This window comes from Nyctibius grandis, chromosome 2, assembly GCF_013368605.1.
Source record: "Nyctibius grandis isolate bNycGra1 chromosome 2, bNycGra1.pri, whole genome shotgun sequence".
Lineage (NCBI taxonomy): Eukaryota > Metazoa > Chordata > Aves > Nyctibiiformes > Nyctibiidae > Nyctibius > Nyctibius grandis.
Genome location: NC_090659.1, coordinates 66,233,211 through 66,254,037, shown reverse-complemented (window position 1 = coordinate 66,254,037; position 20,827 = coordinate 66,233,211). Strand labels below are relative to the sequence as shown.

Sequence of the window (20,827 nt, the reverse complement as noted above, 5' to 3'; positions counted from 1 at the left end):
TTTTTTAGATCAAACAAAGTAGTATTTAAATCAGGAAAATTATTATCATCCTTCTCCTGCTTTTTGCTTCAAAGCAGATGGTAATTTAACTCTGATAAAATCTAACAGTTATGAAGTGCTAGTAGAAAAAAAAATGAATAAATTGGATTATAAAGAAAGACAACGAGTATCTGGCTTGCTTCAAAATGAAGATACATGAAAATAATACATTTTTTAATTGTGTTTAAAAATGAAGATAAACATTTATCAGTTTCCTTCCCAGTGCAAAACACTGTGGGTTTTTTTAGTAGAATTTTATTTTGGAGTGCTTTTTATCCATACTGGGGGAAAACAAATTGCCCATGTAACAATTCTCAGGTAACGGGCTATTCTGGTAGAGACCTCGTTTGCACAAGTAATCCTGTTCTTAGAGATAACGCCCGCGTTTTCAATGGTCCTTGCTCTTTTTTTCTGGGAATCGCCGATTGTGTTGACAACCTTCCTTTAATTGTACTTGTAATAAGCTATTTTCCCTTTTTTTTATTTCTCTGCCACGCTTTCTCGCTTTGCACTGTGATTGCATGCCATCTGCCGGTTTAACCCATGACGATGGCTTGCCGCTCTTGATATTCACCATGCCAAAAAATACCACTTCTCTTACCATAATGCTGCACCCTCCTGTTCATTGCTTCCATGGTTCCCCTCCTGAAAGTACCCATGATGCACAACGCTACGGCCGCCACTGTCTCTGCAGCAACAACTCCTGCAACAAGTGTTCCCTTCGCCGCAACAGCCACAGCAAATCAGGTTTGCTCCTTTTAAAGCTTTCTTTCACAAGATCCCGAACTCTAAATGAGTGCTGAGATTTTTATTTTAATTTTTTTTTTTAACAAAAAAAATTCTCCCGGAGAATTTTTTTTTTCTGTGTTTACCCCATCAAATTTTACTTTTATTTTTAAGTCGTTTATAGCAAGTGTTTGTGGGACAGGTTGCACTTATTTAGAGTTAACATTTGTTGCAAATAATGATGTAGCTGTGTTTTGTGTTGCGATGTTTGTACCTAATTACTGTGTAATTAACCCAGCTGGAGTTACAATCACCATAGTACTGGACTACTTACAAAAGTCTCTTATTAACTCCAAAGTTCAAAAGGAAGATCATCAGGTGTGTTAATATAGCCTTCTCCATGCAGTGTGTAGAAGTGACTGATTTGTAAGGATGGAAGCTGTCTAAAATCACAAGCAGGACAAGGCAGGTGAAAAAAAATAGGGAGAAACAAAATTGAATGTTTTCTGTAAATAGTAGTGATCAAAACAGCACTCGAGATATTTATGATGATGCCTGCTTTATGTTTGAAAGTGTGTTTTTAACCTGGGGATTATATTTCCCCGAGGAAGGACGTTGTTACAAAGAACCCTAGGGCTACTGCCAGAGGCAGGCTAGGAAAGAAGACACTTTCTCCTTTTCTTCTGAGGTTTGTTACATTAATGGCAGTTTTCATTTAGTAGGGTTTCCCCCTCTCCTGTAGGACCTGATTCCCAGGGAAGAGGTATCTGTTGCGGCTCTGAGCGTGTAGCTTTGACTCGTTAGTTGGGGCTGTAGGGATTCCCACCCCGATGCGCCCGGCATCTGCCAGGAGAGGGGTTTGCACAGCAGTTGGGTCACTCTGGCTTTTCTGTTGCCTCTGGACCATGCTTGGGCACTTCCACTTGAGAGATATTTTCCCTCACATTTTGAAAGGTCAAACTGAGGAGGAAGCAAGCAGATTTGCTCACCGAGAGAAAGCAAAGGGCTATGTCCCCATCACCTTTCCTTGTGTTGCTCCTGGCCAGACCGACAAGCTGCAGCAGACCAAGTAGAAGCGCTCGCCCATTGATTCATTCTCCTCCACCTGCCAAGGAATTACAAAGAAATCAGTGAAAATGTTTTGTTTAATAATGTTATAACAGCAGATTTATTTTTTTTTACTGTTGGTCCCAAAACTATTTAAGTATCCCATGGGAAAATAGAAGTTGCCACAACAGTTTATTTATAATAATTTAGGAAAAATATACTACCTCTGAAATACACCCTACTTTCTTAAACACAAACCAGTCCATTTTCTGTGGTTTTTTTTTTTGAAAGGCTCGTTTTGCCAACATTGTGGTGTTTGTGCTTCTAGCGTTTTCATCAAAAGCGGTTGTCGTTTTGTGTGTTCTTTTCTGAGAGCTAGCTTGTTTTAATGAGAAAATTCTTGGGACAAGGAGGAAAGTGCAGCAGGCAAATGGTGCATTTCAGTGTCCTTCCCAGAACAGCGTCTGCAGCAGAAAATTGTTTGGTGGTATCCAGTGTAGTTTTGCGGTCCCAAAGTGGTGACAGAGGGACTTGAAAGTGCCAAGGGACTATGAGAAAACGGGGTGGTTTGGGGAAGGGGTCGGCTGGGGACCCTCTCCAGCGCGGGAATGCTGCCGGGGCAGCTCCACTGCCCCCACGCCTCAGCACCAGAGGGGCCAACTGTGGCTGAAGTAGAATAAATACACGTACACCTACAAAAGGACCAGTAAGCAGTCTGTTTTCTTAGTTAACGGGAATACTTTCACACAAGTAACTAGTGCCATTGGGGAGACATAGGTGTGCCTTAATGCACTTCGTCATCTAGCAGGGCGGCAGGCAGGGCCCCTCCTTTCCCAGTGCAGATGTTGTTTGCGTTGGAGGAGCAGAGCACTTTAAATTTAATGGGAGTTGTTAAAAGTGTCTGTCTGTATTTATTTAGTTGCTTATATTTGTGTGTATGTGTATACATGTAACTCCATGCTGAAATGAAAGGACGGTTTAACGCAGGGATGCATTTACGCTTGTTTAACTTCAGCCATTTGGGAGTTTGGCTTCCAGTTCATCTGCTTTACTAGAAATCCATGTTAGGGCAAGGTAAATTGCCCTGGAGGGTCCCGCCTCTTTCTCTTGCCTGCAGAAGGAGCATAGGTGCATAACCAAAGCTCTGCACCACTGCACGTGGAGGAGATGAGTCCCACCCCAGCAGCTTTTCTCGTTGGCTTCTGTAGCTTGTGCCATTTGGCTGTCTTTTTCCTTCTCAGTCCTGTCTTTGTTTCAGTCATTGCGAATCTTTAAAAGCTACTGTAAAAAACTGTATTTGAAAGGAGGGAAAGTAGTAGTAGTACTAGTAGTTACTTCTTCTTTATAAGAGGCAAATCTCCAAGTTTGCTATTTATTTACAACCTCCTAAGAGTTGGAGACAAAGCTACAACACTGGGAAAGCCCCCATAGTAACTCGGTGGTCCTAACTCTCAGTATTTCTCTAGCCCAAGAAACACAGAAGGAGCAGGTAATTAACTTGAGTTAAGACTTTGTTCGTGGTCATAACGTCCTTTGTGTCCTCTTGTATGGATTTAAACTCTCCAGTGTGTTTCAGAAAATTACTTTTTTATTCCCCTCTAGATAAAATTTCCTTTCCTGGTCTGTGCCACACTGCTTTACCTATCTGTGGGATACAGTTTCCTTTTTCCAGTGTGCCTACCGCACTTTTTTAATAAACTTGGAGCCTTCAGCCCATCCCATTTCAGCTCCCACGGCTTCTCCTCACAATGCCAGGCATGAAAATAAAGTTGTAGCAGGGCTTAATCATGTAGCTCAATATCATTTGGCTTAATATTCTGGCCTGGGGAAAGATTGCTGGACTTCCTTGGGTTGAGTGTGATGATCCTGGTGTCCTTGAAGCACCAGTGGAAGGAAAAGTCAACATCCCAAAAGTTATAGTCTCTCAGCTGACGGCTAAAAAAACCTGACAACTCTGTTGGGTCCAGTAAATTATTAGCATGTGCTGTCAGCTTGTATTTTGAAAAAAGACGAACTGTGTCTCATGTCTTCTGTACGTTCTTTCTTTCTGAAAACAACATGAGTAACAGCTCGAAATGTGCCTACATTGAGACACGCACAGTCGGTCATGTTTGGCCAGCAGCTCTACACGTTGTGTGTTCAATGTATGGCATGAGGCATGTGAGAAGATTGTGTAGGATTAAAGGCTGTGTCATAGTACATCCATGCAGGGTGACAGCAGTTAAGAATATATGGAAAATTGGAAGTCTCTTCCTTTTCCTGACTTACAGAGTTAAGTTTTAAAACCAAAATAATTTTCTTGCAGTGAACTTCAGCGGAGAGGAGAATCGCTTTGGCTCAGTGGAATGAAAACAGGATGGAGCAAAAGTGCCTTAGCAAATCCTGTTTTACAAATCCTGATTAAAAACTGACTCAGTTGATACAAGAGCTGGTGATGTGCTGTTCGCTGCGTGTGGACATCTTGTGAGGGGGTGTCCCCGCTTACTCTAGCTGACAGGCTGTGATGAGAGGGGATGGAGGGGTGGACTTCAGCTTGGGATTTCCAGTGAAAGGCAGGTGGACTTTCAAAGGTACATGAGGAGTCTGGGAGCATGACCGGTCAGAGGTGAGAGGTCCTTTCCCTTTTCCTCTTCCCCCCTTCACAACTGCTCCAGCCATTCCCACAAGAGTGGGGCTGGAAGTCACAGCTGCTTAACCTCGCTTCAGGGCTAGGTCCTTAATGAACTTACGTTCAGTTGTTGTTTGGGGATGCTGACAATGTTTTCTTGGAGGATGGAACCAGCAAAGTTCCAAGAAGGGTGAAATGATGGTGAGAAGCAGCGTTAGGGCATGTATATGGAGGGTTTGGTCCTAGCTCCCTCTAGTGCATGCATGCGGGCAGAGGTATGTAAAACATCTTATTTAAAATATTAATACAGTAACGGTGTGCAAATGTATACTTCAGAGATCTTTAACACTGCTTTTAATTATGACTCCTGTAGCTAATGGACTAGCAGTACTCAAGCAAGCAAGGAAACTGTTCCCTGCTCAGCTTCACTCACAGGTAGCTGTAAGATTTCACAGATGATGATGTATCCTGACATTATTTGAGAGAGGTGTTATTCTGAATTCTGGGACTGAATTTCAATTTTGAATAACGCCAACACCTGTTTTGGGGAGATTTATATTTCTAAGTAGAAAGCCTTACTATTGCTTCATTTACATGTATGCATTGATGAGTCCTACAGGGATTAAAAGGTAAGGATTCAACCCGAAATTAAGACACCTAAGAGTTGGTGTCTGACTGTCGGTGTCCACATGCAAGCTGGAAGTTTAAGTGTCCATTGTAGACTGTGAAGGTTATCGGCACAGTCAGATGAAGTCTGGAGAATAGTCTGGCTCACGCTTCAAAAGTCACACACAGCTTGGTTCAGTTGCCTAAACATGTGCCTACTGCCGTTTACGATTGTCCTGTGATAACCTTGGATGTCTAGGTTATCCAAGACATTTTGACAAGCTTGGCAGGTGCAATTCAGGACCTACAGACAAATCTGCACACTTCTGAACTGGCAGCTGGACAACAAGCAGGAGACCTTAGCCCAGATGGTACTAAAAGCCTGGTGAGGAAGTGACCTGAGCCTGCAGCGGGTGATCACATGAAGTGATCTCCAGGCTCCGTTGGCTTACTGGGTAGGTTGTATCACACTGTTGACTGCTATGGGAGGTTAGACCCCAGCATTTCTGTGTCTTAATCTGTGTCCTCAAGCTCCATGGGTGCTTCCTTAGTTCTTGGTTAATACAGGGCAATTACCAAACTCAATTATTTTGAAGAAAATAGTCTTACTCACATGACTTCACTACAGAACAGTACATAGCAATGAAAATGGGCCAAAGACTGACACTATAAAAATAGCATTACAGAGAATGCTGCTTAAAGATATTATTTAGTGACAACAATATTCTACTGGTTATGTGCCCTTTAACCAAGAAGGAAAAATTAAAGGGCAGATCCAGTAGAAAAATGAAATACTCATAGTCCGTCTCTGAAAAGAAATACAAGATCAACAGGCTGTCTCATGCTAAGGCTTGTGATTATCTAGCGCAGCTGTTTTAAATTATGCATCAGCATTCACACTAAATTAGGTGGCAATTATGCAGATATTAATTATGAAATCATTCAGTAGCCTTGAGTTTTGTCAAAATCTGTAAAAATACAATGAAGTGAAAATAAAAATAGTTATGTTACATTTGAGTGCCACAAACAAAAGGACAATTAAAATATTTGCCCCAGAATTCAAAAGGTAGTTAACATCGTAGCATAAAATACAAACATGCCAAATGTTTAGTGGGGATTTGAGATGCCATGCATGGCAGGTCTCTTAGGAGCAGAGACGGGACGTGCAGCAACAGAGCACCTCTCCTTGCCAAGGTGCCCACAAAGGCAGCCACCACTCCCAGAGGAGGCAGATTCCCTTTAGACCGAAACGTCATGTGGCACCTACTCAAGCTATTCTCTTCTTCTGCACGAAGCAGAAGCGCCAGTTGCTGCCTCTTACAAGTATTCCCTGGTGTCCCCAAAAAGGGCTTCCTCTTCAGTCCACCCCATCTAACCCCAGGAAGCCTCCTGGAAGGGCAGAGGGCTGTCCTCAGCGCTGCTGACAAGGCTTTTTCTGTCTCACGTTCCCTTCGCTCCTTGTGAAAACCTGCTGAACTTGTAAATGGGGAAGAGTAGCAAAATACTGAGAAAATTAATTGAAAAATCTGGAAGGTAGTAGGGAACAGCCTTTTTTGTTGGTTGAAAGCAAGCTTTTGAGAAGGAAGGTGGGAAGAGGAAACAAATGTTATTTACATCTTTAGTGCTAACATACAACAAAGTTACTAATAAGAGCCTATGCAAAGTGCTTGTTAGTGATTTGAAAACCTTTAATTGCAGTTTCTAAGGGAATGGGGGAACCAGGTAGGAAAGCACTTCTGCTGTGAATATTAAGTATCGAAACAGTTTTTGTCCTTTTTTTTTGACTGAAAATTTTGGTCTAGAAATTCCATAAAGTTCCCTGTTAAATACTGCCATAGAAAATTCTGTTCTAACAACAGAAAAGGCAATTTGAATGAAAAGTTCCAACAAAGGAGATAGAAGAATAGGTTTCTTTCTCAGACACATTATCAGAGGGGATTCTTGCAGGGAGCGAGCCCCGGGCAGAACAGTGTTGGGCATCTAGTGAGCCCATGTGTGGTGCCATGCTGCTCCATGTAGAGGTAACGGCAAGCCCTGGCATCTGGGATGCAGGACTGGACATCTCACCTCATATCTGCACCAGGCTGGAAAAATGAACTTAAACGATCCTTGATCATGAAGAGTTGTTTCCCTAGAGAAGGTATTTGGATAGCAATAGCTTGTCAATGTAGGAAAGGCAAAGGTAAACCGCTTGCTGCCTCTTTCATGCTAGATACTCAAGAATGACAAGCCTCAGTTCAAACAATTTATCTTGTCTGAAGACACTGAGTTACATGTAAGTAGCTGTAACTTTCAGAATTAACAGTTTGCAGACTCAAGAACTGAGAGTTTCCAATCTCAAAGCCCGCAACAAATCTCAAGCAGTGTCAAGAAAAGACCTTTGGAATTGCTTTGAAACAACTGGCATTACAAAGGGGCAAAACTTTGTTTTCTTAATCCGTAAGGCAACAAGGAAGCGAAACCGAAAGATTACCCTGGAAAATCTAAAGGAACTCTATAATAAAGTCTCACACGAACTTCAACCAAGTCTTTGTTTTACTTTTAATAACATCTTTAAGTCTTAAGATAGAGTGTTGTTTCTGTGTAGATGATGAAGACTTCTGTCAGGCTTGCATACAGAGTTTTAGATCACATGCTCACATACAAGAAGTCAATGGGAAGAAATGGAAAATGCCTGGGTTTTTTTTTTTTTTTTTTTTTAGAAATTCCCTCCTTGCACACCCCTGCCCCTGTAGAGGACTGAAACGCGACTGCCTCTGACAGCCTGCTAGATGGCAGTGTCCCATAACATGAGCAGCAGGCAAAGGCAAATGCTATTTCTTTTATATAACAAAAATCAAGACATATTTCCCTTTCCTCTAATAGACTGGTTTAGTTTTCGTATCATTGCAATTAAAATAATGTATTTATGTTTGATATGATAATTTCCTTTTGTGCTCTTGCTTTCAGTTATTCAACAAGTGATACTTTGACACGTTGAGTAAAAGTCTTTTGGGGCATGTATTTATTATTTAAAGACAGGAAAATTTTTCTGAGGTCAACTCATTTTGTAGGCATTTGGGGAAAAATGAGTTCGTTTCATTGTGTTTAGCATGTGCACACAGCTCACGTGAGTCTGTTTTTTTCCATCATAAAATTTTAACAACACGGTGCAGTGCAGAGCTCCAGATGTGCTGCTTTGGGATTCTGCTCTTTGAAATAATTGCATCAGGACATCTCTAGCTGCTCCAACTATTTTCCCTTGAAATAAATGAATGCTATATTTTTATCTCAGCATATGATTTATTGCCCACCAGAAATGCCATTCTTTGGCTTTGACTGTGCAGGAGGCTGCCTACATAACCACAGTGGAAACATCCATTTATTTATTTATTTGTTTGTTGTACCTGTCATGACTTTCAGCTTGAGGCAGAGATTAGTTGGCTTTGACTGACTTCATTTTTGGTGCAGTATTATCTGCAGTGACACGCAATAGTATGTCTGTCTGTTTATGTGAGAGTATTCAGATAAGAAGAAAATTAAGGGAGCGGTAAGCAGTCAGAAGTCAGGAACATTAAGATTTCCTCTGACAAGTTATAAATATAGTGAGTTTTATAAAACTGACACAAGTGTTATAAGGTTGGTGTCTGATGAGTAACCTTGAGGAACATAAATTTGGTAAACCCTTTCTGTGTTTAAGTTCTGGATGTTGCAGTAGGCCCTCTCTTGCTTGGAGGGGAGTCCCAACTGGAGCACCAGGTTTTGGGAGGGGAGGGGTTTCAGTGCAGTGGTTACTGCTGGGAAACGTGCAGAAGTGCTGGCTCTGCTCCACGTGCGGTGGCAGTGTTCACCCAAAGGGATGCCACATGCCTAGTGACAGTCTTAATTTTGCATGATTGGGCATGTGTGACCTGTAAAAGGGAAATATAAAGCAGGTTTTGTTTTAAAAAAAAGAAAAAAAAAAAAAAGCTAGGTGAGGACACCTAAGAAAATGGAGGTTTGGAGAAGTAGCACCCCTACAAGAGGAATATGGGTGCTTTCACAGGTAATGCACAACTTGTGCTTGGCCTTTCACTCCTTTGTGCTCTCAGTTCCCCTGCATAAGCCTGTTCTGCAGTTTCTAAAATTCAAGAAGAGAAGGAAAATGACCTGAAAGTAGGAAGTGAAGAACACAGATGATTGCAGTAGCTCAAACCTGCTGAAAGGTAAAATTGAGTGGCTATTCAAAACAGTCACTGTACGGGTGCTCCTAAAATGTTACAGCAGCGGTTTTCTCATTTCTATGTAGTCCGTCTGCTGCCTGTGTGATTAGTTAAAAATAGATGTTGGCAGAATATATTAGAGTATGTTGTGATCAATTTTTAGTACTGCATTATTTATTGCTTTAAAGAAGAATAAATAAAGCCAGATTGCTTTCATTTTTAAAACAACTAGTCCTGTTTCTTCAGAGTGAGTAAATACCTATTAAGCTGAACTTAAATATTATACGTTATTACTTGAGTAAATACCTATTGAAGCTTATAAGCATGCTAAGGAGTTGGCAGCATAAGTGGCTTTGGACTCTCTTTCAGGACTTTGTGAATATTAAATGAGAAGGATGAGGCTGTTGAACCCTTGAGCCCTTTGGGATCCCATGGTTGCCTTGATCTTTTCTTTAGATCATCATGAAGAGCTGGATTCAGAAAAGGTTTTTGTCAGCTTTATGAAACCCTGATGGCCAACAGCTTGTGCCTGATGGAATGAAAATGTGCTAGCAGATGTGTCCACTTCAGCATGGACGTCTGACCCTCAGCCATTTCCAGAGGCCTATTATCAACATATGGGACAGGCAGAACTGGGGACACTCAGATTTAGGGAAGAAAACAGAGGATGGAGCAGGGCAGCAGAATGACCATGTCAGGGGATGGGCTGTGAGAAAGCCAAGCAGATAGGACTCCACCCCTCAGGAAACACCTGATGCCCCATATATTAGTTACTGTATGGGCACGCAACCAAGGAGATCATCTGTGGCCTAGATGTCTCACCCTTTATGTACAAATCAGAGGTCACCTTATTGGTGAGCAAAGTAGACAAATGTATTGGGGATGCATTGCATTAATGGAGAAGCAGTAAGATGAAAATCCTTCTTCACCCCTAAATTGAGGAAGGGTCCACAGCGAGAAAAATGGAGCACATATGCATTAAATCACAATATGCTGGAAATGAGAGTGAGGTTTCTGGCCATCAAGAGAGGAGGAATAGCAAAGGAAAGAAGGCAGCAACGCGAGGTGGAGCTCGGTGTGTTTATGAAAAGGGATGAAGTGTTCGGCAGTGATAGCAGGGGTAACATGGCTTTCAGCAGGTCCCTCCAACCCTATTTGTAGTTCCTTTAGGTTTTGCTGGGGATACGTTTATTGGGTTTTTTTTCTTTTCAGTGTTTGCAGATGACCCTGTAGAAGGATGCTAGTTTGACACTGGTTTTGCAGGGGTACAAACTGGTGACCATGAATTTTGGAAGTGGAAAGGGACAGATGAGCGAGGCAGGCCTGAGGTTAGATGGGTGCACAAATGTGCACATATAGAGACAAGGAAGGGAGGCTCTTGGGGCAGTGACAAGACCTGCAATGTGGTGCAGACAGTAGGTCAGGAAGGGACTTCCAGCAGGGGATTGCAGCTGGTGCCAGGACCGAGAAAGGGGGCAGGACAACAGCTAAGGTGGGAGAGGTGAGGTGTGTGTATCCCAGCACCTTTCCATCCGGAGCGCTGGGATCAGGCGGGCTGCTTTTAATGCAAGCGAGAGTTGGAGCCGTCTCAGCTGGCAGCCAGTTGAGGACAGGGGCAAATCTCATCCCTCGGGGCAGTGTCAGTGGGAGTCCTGGAGTGGGTGACTGGAAAGCTCAGGTTGGTGCTCCATGGAGGTGCTGCTGCTGAACCCATGGAGAAGTAGGAGGTGAAAACGTCCATCTGTAAGGCCATGTAAAAATTAAGACAGACCAAGCATAACTGATACAATAGTGATTACTCTCAGTAAAAGGCTGAATATTTACTCATCCTTTTCCACTTTTGATTAAAAAAATTACTGATTTATTTTGAAGAAAAAGAACAAGGCACATACCACAAAAGAGCATTCTAAGAGAAAATGAAAAATAAAGAGAAGGAGGCATTTCCCAAAGGCATGGAGAAATATAAATAGTCTTGGGTTTCATGTCAAAGGGAAGAAATACTTGGTGTTAGTTTTATTTTTAGAAAGCGGGAGAAGTTATGAGACAGCCTGATATGAGTCGGCTGTCTGAAAATATCTGTCATTTTTAATGTATACCCTAGATATATCTGACCAGTCTGCTACTCATGTGAAAAACACGAAAATAGAAAATGTCACTGGGGTAGGATTCATCTGCCCTGACGCAGGTGTCTAAAAGTTAAATACCTCAGTGTGAACTGTTTGCCACAGACTCTTAGATTTGGTGGAAGGTAAAAAAGCATCACGAGTTGATAATCTGTCTCATGCTAAATAAGTTGCCTGAGGTAGGCTAGGAAGATGTAAAGTAAGGTGACCAGCTGAGGTGTACGTGTCTGAAGTCATCTGAGATGAATCTTGTCTACAAGAAACTCATATTACTACCTTGTTCTTAAAAAGAAAGGCTGAACAGTCTAAAATATTTACTACGTATGAGTTCGTTTTTGGAAGGATAAGTGCTTCGCAGTGTGGAGGTCAAATACGATCTTAATGCCCCCTTAAAATGTATTAACGCTCATAAAGCAAAGTGTAATTCAGAAAAATAATTTTGAAACTTCTCAAAGAGAAACATCTCAGAGGTAGATGCAAAGTCATGTTTTCCAGCTGATCCACTGTGACAGGTCTTTGGTTGAACAAGAGTTCATGTACACTGAATTTGTGCAGAATGGTAAATTTTCTGTATTCATCATTGTATAGTAAATCTGGGCCTGGAAACAGGATTTAACACAGAGAGAATAAAGAAGCTTCGTGAATTGTAGCTTCAAAACAGAAAATCTTAAGCCAAATGGTGTTCTTGAAATTCGTAGTACCCAGTCGTGATTCTAGGTAATTTGGTTAGTTCTGTGAACTGTATCAAGTAAACCAGTGCACATAGTAACCTGGGTGTCAGAAAAGAGTTCACAAACGTGGAATTTCCACCTTAATTTAAAAGAGATCCTCAATTTTACTTTTTAAGTCTTGAGACAATAACCAGTCGCAGCCGCCTTTGCTGGGTCTGAGGAAATCCCAGGCTGACATCGATTTGTCCGCTGTGTACCATGGGTTGGTAGTTTGGAGAGAAGCTGAAACCATTGACAGTAACATCTCTCATGGTTGTCATTCCCATGGACAACACTGCAGAACTCTGTCACCCTTAGGAGCAACCCTGGCCGAATTTAGGGATGTTCTGTGTTGCACAGGGGGTTTAATGACCACAGTGGTCATTCAGAAGTCCTGAAGGTAAAGGTCTAAAAGAGCCATGCTCTGATAGAAAAGAAAGTCTTGGCATTTGGGAACTGAAAATGCCACCTCTAAAGAGCTGGAAAATTTGGAAGAGCAAATGCTTCTTGGCGGTTAGAAAGTAGTTTGCAGAAATTTAGGTTTGCTCTATGTATTTGAAGTTTGTGAGGTCTAGTAACTAACACTGGCACAATTTTAGTGATTTTAGTCTAAACGGTAGCCAGCTTTCTGTCACTTTAAACAGCTGCCAAGCAAGAAGGCAATGGAGAGGGTACCCTATATCTGTGATTGCCTCCAAAAAACGCCCTTTGCTGCTATTAAATCTTCTGTGCATTACTACCCCAGAGTGTAAGTGCCAGGCCATTCTGCTTCTGCCAGAAATAGTGTTCTTACTAGATCTCTCACTGCAGCAGCAGAAGTACGTTTTCTGGAATGTCTGTATGCACACTTGTGCATATGGACACACTCTTACCATACGGAACACGAGAAAATGCTTTCCCGTGCTTGACCTGTAGACCTTTGTACATGGGAATATGTGTCTGCAGGTGTGTGGATGTACACACACACTCATTGTGTAGTCTTATTTTTCAGGGTTTTATGGTTATATATACTGTGGTAAAAGTGTCAATACATTATCTCAAGTTGCTGTGAAGTATAATGTTACAATAGTATCACTGCAAATATGACAAGTCATGTATGTGTACATTTGAGATGTAATTCTTCAAACAGTAGTGAACATGAAGGTGGGTGGACCTATTTACAAGTAACGAGGGAGTGCAGACTCTCTAAGTAGGTGTTTGCAGGGATGTTCCTTGGTCGGTATGTTCTGTACAGCTTCTCCTTTTTCAGCATGCAAGCAATGGAGCAATTAGCAGCGATGCAGACTTAGATAGCCTCTGTCTTCCATCACAGTTTATTACTTTGTAGATTAAACAGAAGAGGTTCACAGTGTGTTTTCCATGTAAAGTAGTTTAGCATTTTATGTTTCTCTGTCAGACACAGTGAAAAAAGCAGTTGCAGAAGCTGCTACATGTGTATGTAGCTATGGCAGAGTCGTGATATCTTTTGAGAAACAGGGTGTGAACTTATAATTAAAGACTACGGGATACGTTTTACACTTTGTGGCAAAGTGTGGCAAAAAAAACGTAGCTCCTCAGTTCTACTTCTCTGCACTGGAGAAGCTTGTTCTGAAGGAGAAACGAGGGTTTTTTTCCTAGGAGGACTCCTACGTGTACTAGAAATAGCCAGGGTGCAGCACGCCCTAGTTACATCCCCTACACGAGCAGCAGCGCGGCGAGGACAATGCGGTGGGAGCAAGCCGGCTCCATAGCCACTGGTGGGAGAAGCCTGCATCAGGGAGAGCTCCAGCTGCTCCTCCTGCCCCCGCAGCCACGTAAACAGGACGTGCTCGCGCACAAAAGGAAAGTTTTGCATTGTCTTCGCTGTTTCCTGAGTTTGGAGAGGAGGGGAGAAAGGGCAGGAATAGGGACGGGGTGGTGGAAGTCCTTACCTGGGGTCTGCCATGTGCTGGAGCGAGGCAGAGACAGGGTCCCTGCTCTTTCATGCTGCCCAGGGCCCCTCTGACCTGCCTGGCACACTGCAGGGTGAGTTGCACTTGGGTTAATCAAAGCGCCAGGGACAGTCCTACCGTTTTCCCGAGATACAGCCTGAGATTAGGCCCTCTGCCTCCTCTGTCACACATTTTGAGGGAATTGGGAGCATCAGTCTTGTGGGGCTGTTTGACCTTTTAGGACATCTCAGCATAAGGGGCAGTGATCTGTCTCCCTGTACAGGGAGAAAAAAGTATAGGAAAATGCAAGTTTATCCCCTCAGAAGTTGGCAGACGGTGCAGACAGCTGCAGTGTCTGAAATACTGTTTTTTAACGCTGAGTAGATTTCAGGTTGTGTCCCATTAAATCAGATCTTAGGATCCTTTAAATACACTTGCGTGATTACGGCTAACCCAGTATAGCTAAAGCTGCTTTATTAATTACATTGACATGTTGGGTTGTAACATGCTAAAAATATCAGTGCTGATAATCTTGGTCACTTCTTATTTTCAGCACGGCTACGTTCTGTGTACGTACTGTCAAATCACCGTGCTGTAGATGGGCCAGGGCTGTCCCAGGCAGGGCTTTATTATTCCAGCAAAGGTATTTCTTTGTTATTTCAGTAGGAAGCAGAAGATAGGCGATAAGCTAACACAGCTCACAATGGGTGGAAGTTCATTAAAAATGTATGTCCTTGTTGTATGTACAATGTATTTAGATGTTAAGCCCTTTGGAGCAGCAGGTGTTTGTACAGTACCGTTACAATGGGGCCTCGCGGGTTACCAGATTTTCAGTGCTGATGGTAATCAAAGATGACTTTTTGGCATGGTGGTAGGTTAGGCGGGGTCAGGGAGCTGGTAGGAGCATACGGAGAGCAAGGCGGTTCTGGTTGTGAGGTGCATTAAAGTGCGATGGGGCAGGGGACCAGAACAAGCGCCTTCCACGCAGAGATGAGTGTGTTTCTTTTGGGCAATCTGTATGTCAGAGGTAGTATGTTGCTGAAGTTATTTTCAAAACACCTGTTTTTTTTCCCCTTTAAAATAAATATTGCATTAAGCAGCAGTCAAGCTTTGTCAGACACAAGTAGGTCAAAGTGCTGTCGTGACTGTCTTGCATACCACCTACAAATACAGCTTAAAAATACGTCGGATGCCGAATTAAACAGGAAGAGCAGGTGATGCACTCTCATTCCTTGACTTGTGCTCAAGTCTGGAGCACAGATGAGCAGTAGCGTGATAAAACATCACACCCCTGGCTTTTGGCAGCACGTTCACTGACAGCCGTTTCAGGCAGGTGATGGAAATCTGGACCGTTTTCCAATACTGTGAGCAGGTTGAGTCGGTTGCTGGGCACGTAGTGCATTTAACCTTTGCAGTATTGGAAATGCGAGAGTTTGCAACTGTAAAATGGTTGCTTCCCCCTCAGTCTGAGACATTGTGGAGGTGAAGCAGCCGGGTTAGTGACTAGCTAGGCACACAGAGGCACCGTTACCATCATCCCCCTGGATCCCCTGACATAAGGAAGCGTGAAAAAAACCTCTCAAGTTTGCTGACCTGCAGACAATTTTTTTAGGAAATAAGCAGCTGCTAAAAGTGCATTGAAAAGACGCGTTAGCTTCTTGAAAACGCGCAGCCCAGCACAGCTTTTTGCTTGATAGAGGTGAGGGGCCCTGTCTCCACCATTTCCCCTGGTTCATTCCTGACTCTTATGGGAGCAGGGTGGGAGCTGGAGAATCGCACCAGGCACCGAGGCACTTGTGAGCCTCCTTGGGAGGCCAGGGCTGCTTCCCCCTCCCCTGACAGCCGGGGTTCCGAGGGTGCGCACCCCACCTACGGCCGGGCCCTTCCTTTGGGGCTTTGGCGTGGTCTCCAGTATTTTGACACACAAAATACCCCCTCTGCGTGTCCTCACGCGCGGGAGGAGGATGACCAGGTTTGTGAAACGCAAACGCCTCCCAGGCAGCATGGGGATACAGGGTGCTGTCGCGTACAAGCTGTGCCCCAGCTTAGTTAGTCCAGCGCCGGACGTCTGGGTGAAGTGCTCTCCCTGCGTCACCTAAAAGCGCGGTCACGCTTTCCTTTCTCTTGACAGATAATCCTGAAATAGCCGGCAGGAGCGGAACGGAGTGTCATGAAGCCTCCCTGCGGACGGCCAAGCACGGCTACTGTACATACTACCCCGTCTCCTCCTCTCTAGAGTTGCCACAAACTGCATGCTAAGTCAAGAATTTGTTCTTACGGACAAATCACAAACTCGAAAAAGCTAGTGCTGCTATGTCATATATGAATATTAAATATGGTATGCTTACTATACTCCAACCTAAAATAGTTAACTACCTGATACCAGCTGTGATGTTTCAAGACATAAAGGGTAACATTTAGTTTTAAAGATTTTTCTAAGCATAGTTTAATTCTTGCAAATATTGTCTTTTCTCCATAACTATACCTAACAGAAATGGTCCAACTAAGTTAGTCTCGTGAGATTCAGCGTTTATGAATCTTTCGAGCTCAGCAATAATTAAGTTGTATTGGCTAAAAACTTATCCCAGTTGCAGGTTTTAATTTTCACCTGAACTATGATTGGGGTTTTATCTTCTCGGTTAAAAAAAAAACATCTTGGTTTTGCTCCCCTAGCGAGTTGATTCCAAGACAGAGGAAGTGAAACGCAGGCCAGTGTCCTGCACATCACCCTGCCAATCTGAATTTTTTTAGCCAGAAGTCCAAAGTAAAGCACAAATTCTTTAGATGCACATGGTTGGTGTTTGACTTGTATGGAGAAGTTGCATTTGAATCATAGCAGAATAGCAGAAGAAAATTAAAATGTTTTGCACAGTATGAACTTCATACCCCTTTCAATCCCCAAAAGAACAAAGTCTTGAGAATATTATTTTACGAGTATATTTATAATGTTTGTAAAAGAGACTTTGCAGAAGTGCCTAAATTTTGTCACATCAGACTTGATGAAAGCGAGCCTGATGCCAACAGTCAAATCTCACCGGAAGCGAATAATCTTTCAAACTCATAGTCAGGTTACCAAAAAGATCCAAGCTGTAAAGAAGTAACTTCTAGAAGTGTAAAAACAAACAAACAAACAAAAAGACCAAACTAACAAAAGAAAAGGCAAAAAAGAAGGCTGTAGATGAAGAGATTTGTATGATACTCTAATTTAATTAAAATTCAGTTGAGTCACTGAAACTTCATAGGTGACTTTAATCTAGACTATTAACTGAACACTAAGAATGTAGAATGAGATTCAGTTTAATAAATCATTACTGTATTTGCATTTTTTTAATTGGATTACAAGATTGTAACCAGATTAGAGTGGAGAAAAAAATAGTTCTTTTAATTGTTTTTCTTTAAAAACATATTTTATGTTACAAAAGTATGAAGATATCTTTAATACAATTATATACATATTATATATACATACATACATATATATGGATGAAGCAGATTTTAATGTTGTTTACTTTTTTAAATACTTTGTTGATTTACAAGGTAATTATATATGTATAATTAAAATTTCATTTGTTTGATTTGAGATTTGTTTCAAGCACTATTGTACCAAATATTTCATATTTCACATTTTATATGTTGCACATGTATCACATAAATGACATAGTTTTTAAATTATTGTTTAAAAAAACAAGACAGCTGTTATAAGTGGATATTATGTATAATTGTTTGCAGCATAAGTTTTCTATGTGGACATTATTAGTGATTGCAGTATTTTAACTTAACCTCTTCAGATTGATTGTAAACTATTTTAAACTTTGGCAGCACTGCCTGTTCTGAACGACTGAAGGCACTAACCATATAATTATTTGTCTAGGAAATTATTTTCCGGGCTAAATCTTGTTTGTCCAATGTCTAATTACTATCTATTTATATATAAAGCTGGAGATTTGATCATCCGAAAGAAAAAAATAATCACGATTCGATTGTAAAATTCACATAGTGCTTGTAACGTTGCGTTAGTTTTAATTTGTGGAAAAATAATGTATCTTAACTTGTTACTTTAGCAGTTAAGGTATCACCATTATATACTATTAAAACACTAATATTTGTAGACTTTCTCAGTCATTATAACTAGGTAGTTGACACTGCAACTTGCCTATATCTGTCAAAGTTGTTTTTATTTTTTTATAATAGTTAATTTAGGCATTTGGGTAGCGTATTGTATAATACTAAATGGTAAATTATCCATGTTGTTTAAATATTTTATGTAGATAACTCTTCAAGGCATTGTTTTGTGTGACCTTTTTATGTTTCGAAATAACTGTTATTCTATGTTTTTTACAATTAATCCAATACTACTATTTTTTGCCCGTGGATGACGAAGCTTCAGATACATCAGGTCTTTCATCCAGATAAACTGACAGACAAAAAGAGAAAATGTATTTTTAATAAGAGATCCACTTTCCGACTTTATGACTTTGTAATATTCCTGAAAACTGTACAAGTACAAACCTATGCTAACAGTAAGGAGGCAATTACAGAGATGTGCAAATACGTGTACAACAGATTCTGCATTTTATTTATTTATAAAGTAATTTTATAGACTATTTCAAAATTTGGGAAGATCTAAAACTATTTTTCTGTATAAATATTATTTGCCAAAACTTTGTTTATATTTTAAAAAAAAAAAGTCTTAATGAAAATGATTAAATTTTAAATGCTTTGTTTAATTAAAAAAAAAAAAAAAACAACAAATAAAACCCCCTAAAAGAACCATGAGATGGGCCAACACAGAGACAGTGAATACTGTAGCTGGGACAGGGTTTCAAGTTACTTGAGATGTCTCAGTGTTTATTTTCTTCAAAAGGATACAGCACCTCACCAAAATACCTTTTTGTTTGCCTCTCTCATCCAGCATAATTGACGACGCGTATGATGAATATTTCGGTAACAGTTAAAAGAAACCCCTCCATTCACTCTTCTATAGCATATAACTACTAGTGGTCTGTTAAATAGCCATTCTATTTCTGTTGTGACGTTAAATTCATTCACCCAATGTACAACCACTGAAATAAAAAGAAGCATTTTAAAATGAGAGCGGAGTCGGGGCGATCCTTTTTTGTGGCGCAGCTCTGGGAAGAGGGGCTGGGGGAACAAAAACAGATGAAAGTGGAGGAGTCTTTTAAAAGTATGTATTTTCTTTTCTATTCTATTCTATTCTATTCTATTCTATTCTATTCTATTCTATTCTATTCTATTCTATTCTATTTTTTCCTTAATTGCATGTTCAAGTAACAAATCCTTAAGTGCAATCCCCAGGTGCGGGACACACGCCAATGCTCTATGAGGAAGCACGTTCTCTTCTCGTGCTGGAGCCGGCGTGCCGAGGGTGCTGCGCTGCACGGCTTTAGCCCCAGACAGTCCCTTTGTGCCCTTTCTGCCTGCCCGTGCGTGCTGGGGTGCGGCAGGCAGTGGTTATCTCAGCGGTGTGGCTCGCAGGTGCCTCACCGTTGGGGGATTTTTTCACCAGCGCATCCTCTGCATCCTCTTTCTTGCCTACATCTCAGAGAGTATTACACCAACAAATAATCCCTGTTATCTACTAGTTCCTCTGGGGAGAGCAGCGTCGCAGAGGAGTTGCGTGCCCAAGGGCAGGGATCACACGGCAAGCTAGCGACAGAGGAGGGATTAAAACCTCTGGCTTGCGGCTCCATGGTTTCTTCACACAATCTTCTCTGATTTATTTTTTAAAATGCTTTAAAGAAAGGAAATACAACTGCTGCAGAATCAAGAAGACTTTGTGTCATTAAGTTGTGTACGTTGCATCACCACGGGGCTGGTTTGAAAGGAGCCCAAGGTCACAAGTGATGTGGAAAAGCACCAGGTCAACCAGTCAATTTGGACGTATCGCAAACGTACTGAGCCAGAAGCCTGCTGAGAATGAGCATGTGGGATGGAGAGGAGATACAGGGGTGGCGTGCAGGGACAGAGGAGGGCTGGAGCGTTGGAGGGCTGCAAGGGCATTGTAGAGCAGAAGCAGCAAACGATTCAAATTCAACTGCTAATGATTCAGGAGTGGAAACCCTGTCTGTTCACACTTTCTTATTAAACTCCACCTTGGACAGTTGTCAGCTGCCGAGAAGGGTCAGGACACATTGATTTTCTTGTCTAAAAGCTGCTTTGTTTCTTGTCAACTTTGGCACTTATTTGGCAGTGGAGAAGCGCTCGTGGGAGCCGTGGGAGCTTTCAGGATCGGCATCGAACCTGTGATCTTTATACGCCTCTGTGTGCGGAGCGTACCCCCTTCAGATAACGTCAGTGTTTCCAAAATGAAGCGAGATACTGCTGGAGAAGAGGCTTTAGAAACCTTTGGTATTCCCCCTGCCACGCATGTCCTCACAGACAGGCGGTGGGCACAGCTTCAGTGCCAAAGGCTGCTCCCCTGCGGGGAGCAGTCACTCACCCCAGGCCAAGTGCTGCAGCAGCACCGCGTTGCTCAACGTCAGCCTTCTCCAGAGCAGACCGGCCAGGTCCACACTCAGAGCGTTTGGCTGTGTGTGTCTCCTCTGGCCCCACATGGTGTAGCCATGGCCATAAGGCATAATTATTATTTTCAGTATGTTTTGCTTGGTTTTCAGTTCAAAGGTCTGAAATAATGTGAGGGCTGGGTTTTTTTTGCAGCCCACTGGAATTAATAGCATGAAATAAAAGGGGATGTGACATTTGAGGGGTCAGAGCCTGCTGGGATAGCTTTGCATATTTGTATACAGCAAAGGAAGCCAAAACGGGTTCAGCCTTGTCCGTGCTGCATTTTGGCAGTGTCTGTTGAGCAAGTTACCGGAACAGCAGCTGGGTTTTGTTTCAGGAAGAGTTGTTTCGC

The 20,827-nt window shown here is 42.0% G+C and overlaps 1 protein-coding gene across 8 annotated transcripts in view; it reads left to right on the top strand.

Annotated features, from left to right (window-relative positions):
* The window catches only part of MBNL2 (muscleblind like splicing regulator 2), a 109,440-nt gene extending 90,398 nt beyond the window's left edge, over positions 1–19,042 (top strand). For 6 of the 8 annotated variants that reach the window (XM_068395588.1, XM_068395584.1, XM_068395580.1 and 3 more), the window contains one exon: positions 16,082–19,042. In XM_068395588.1, coding sequence (XP_068251689.1) covers positions 16,082–16,209 — 128 coding nt within the window. In that variant the 3' untranslated portion in view covers positions 16,210–19,042. Of the gene's footprint in view, positions 1–691; positions 787–16,081 lie in introns of all 8 variants that reach the window. The other 2 variants (XM_068395585.1, XM_068395583.1) reach the window with 1 other exon arrangement.
* The last annotated feature ends 1,785 nt before the right edge of the window (positions 19,043–20,827 follow it).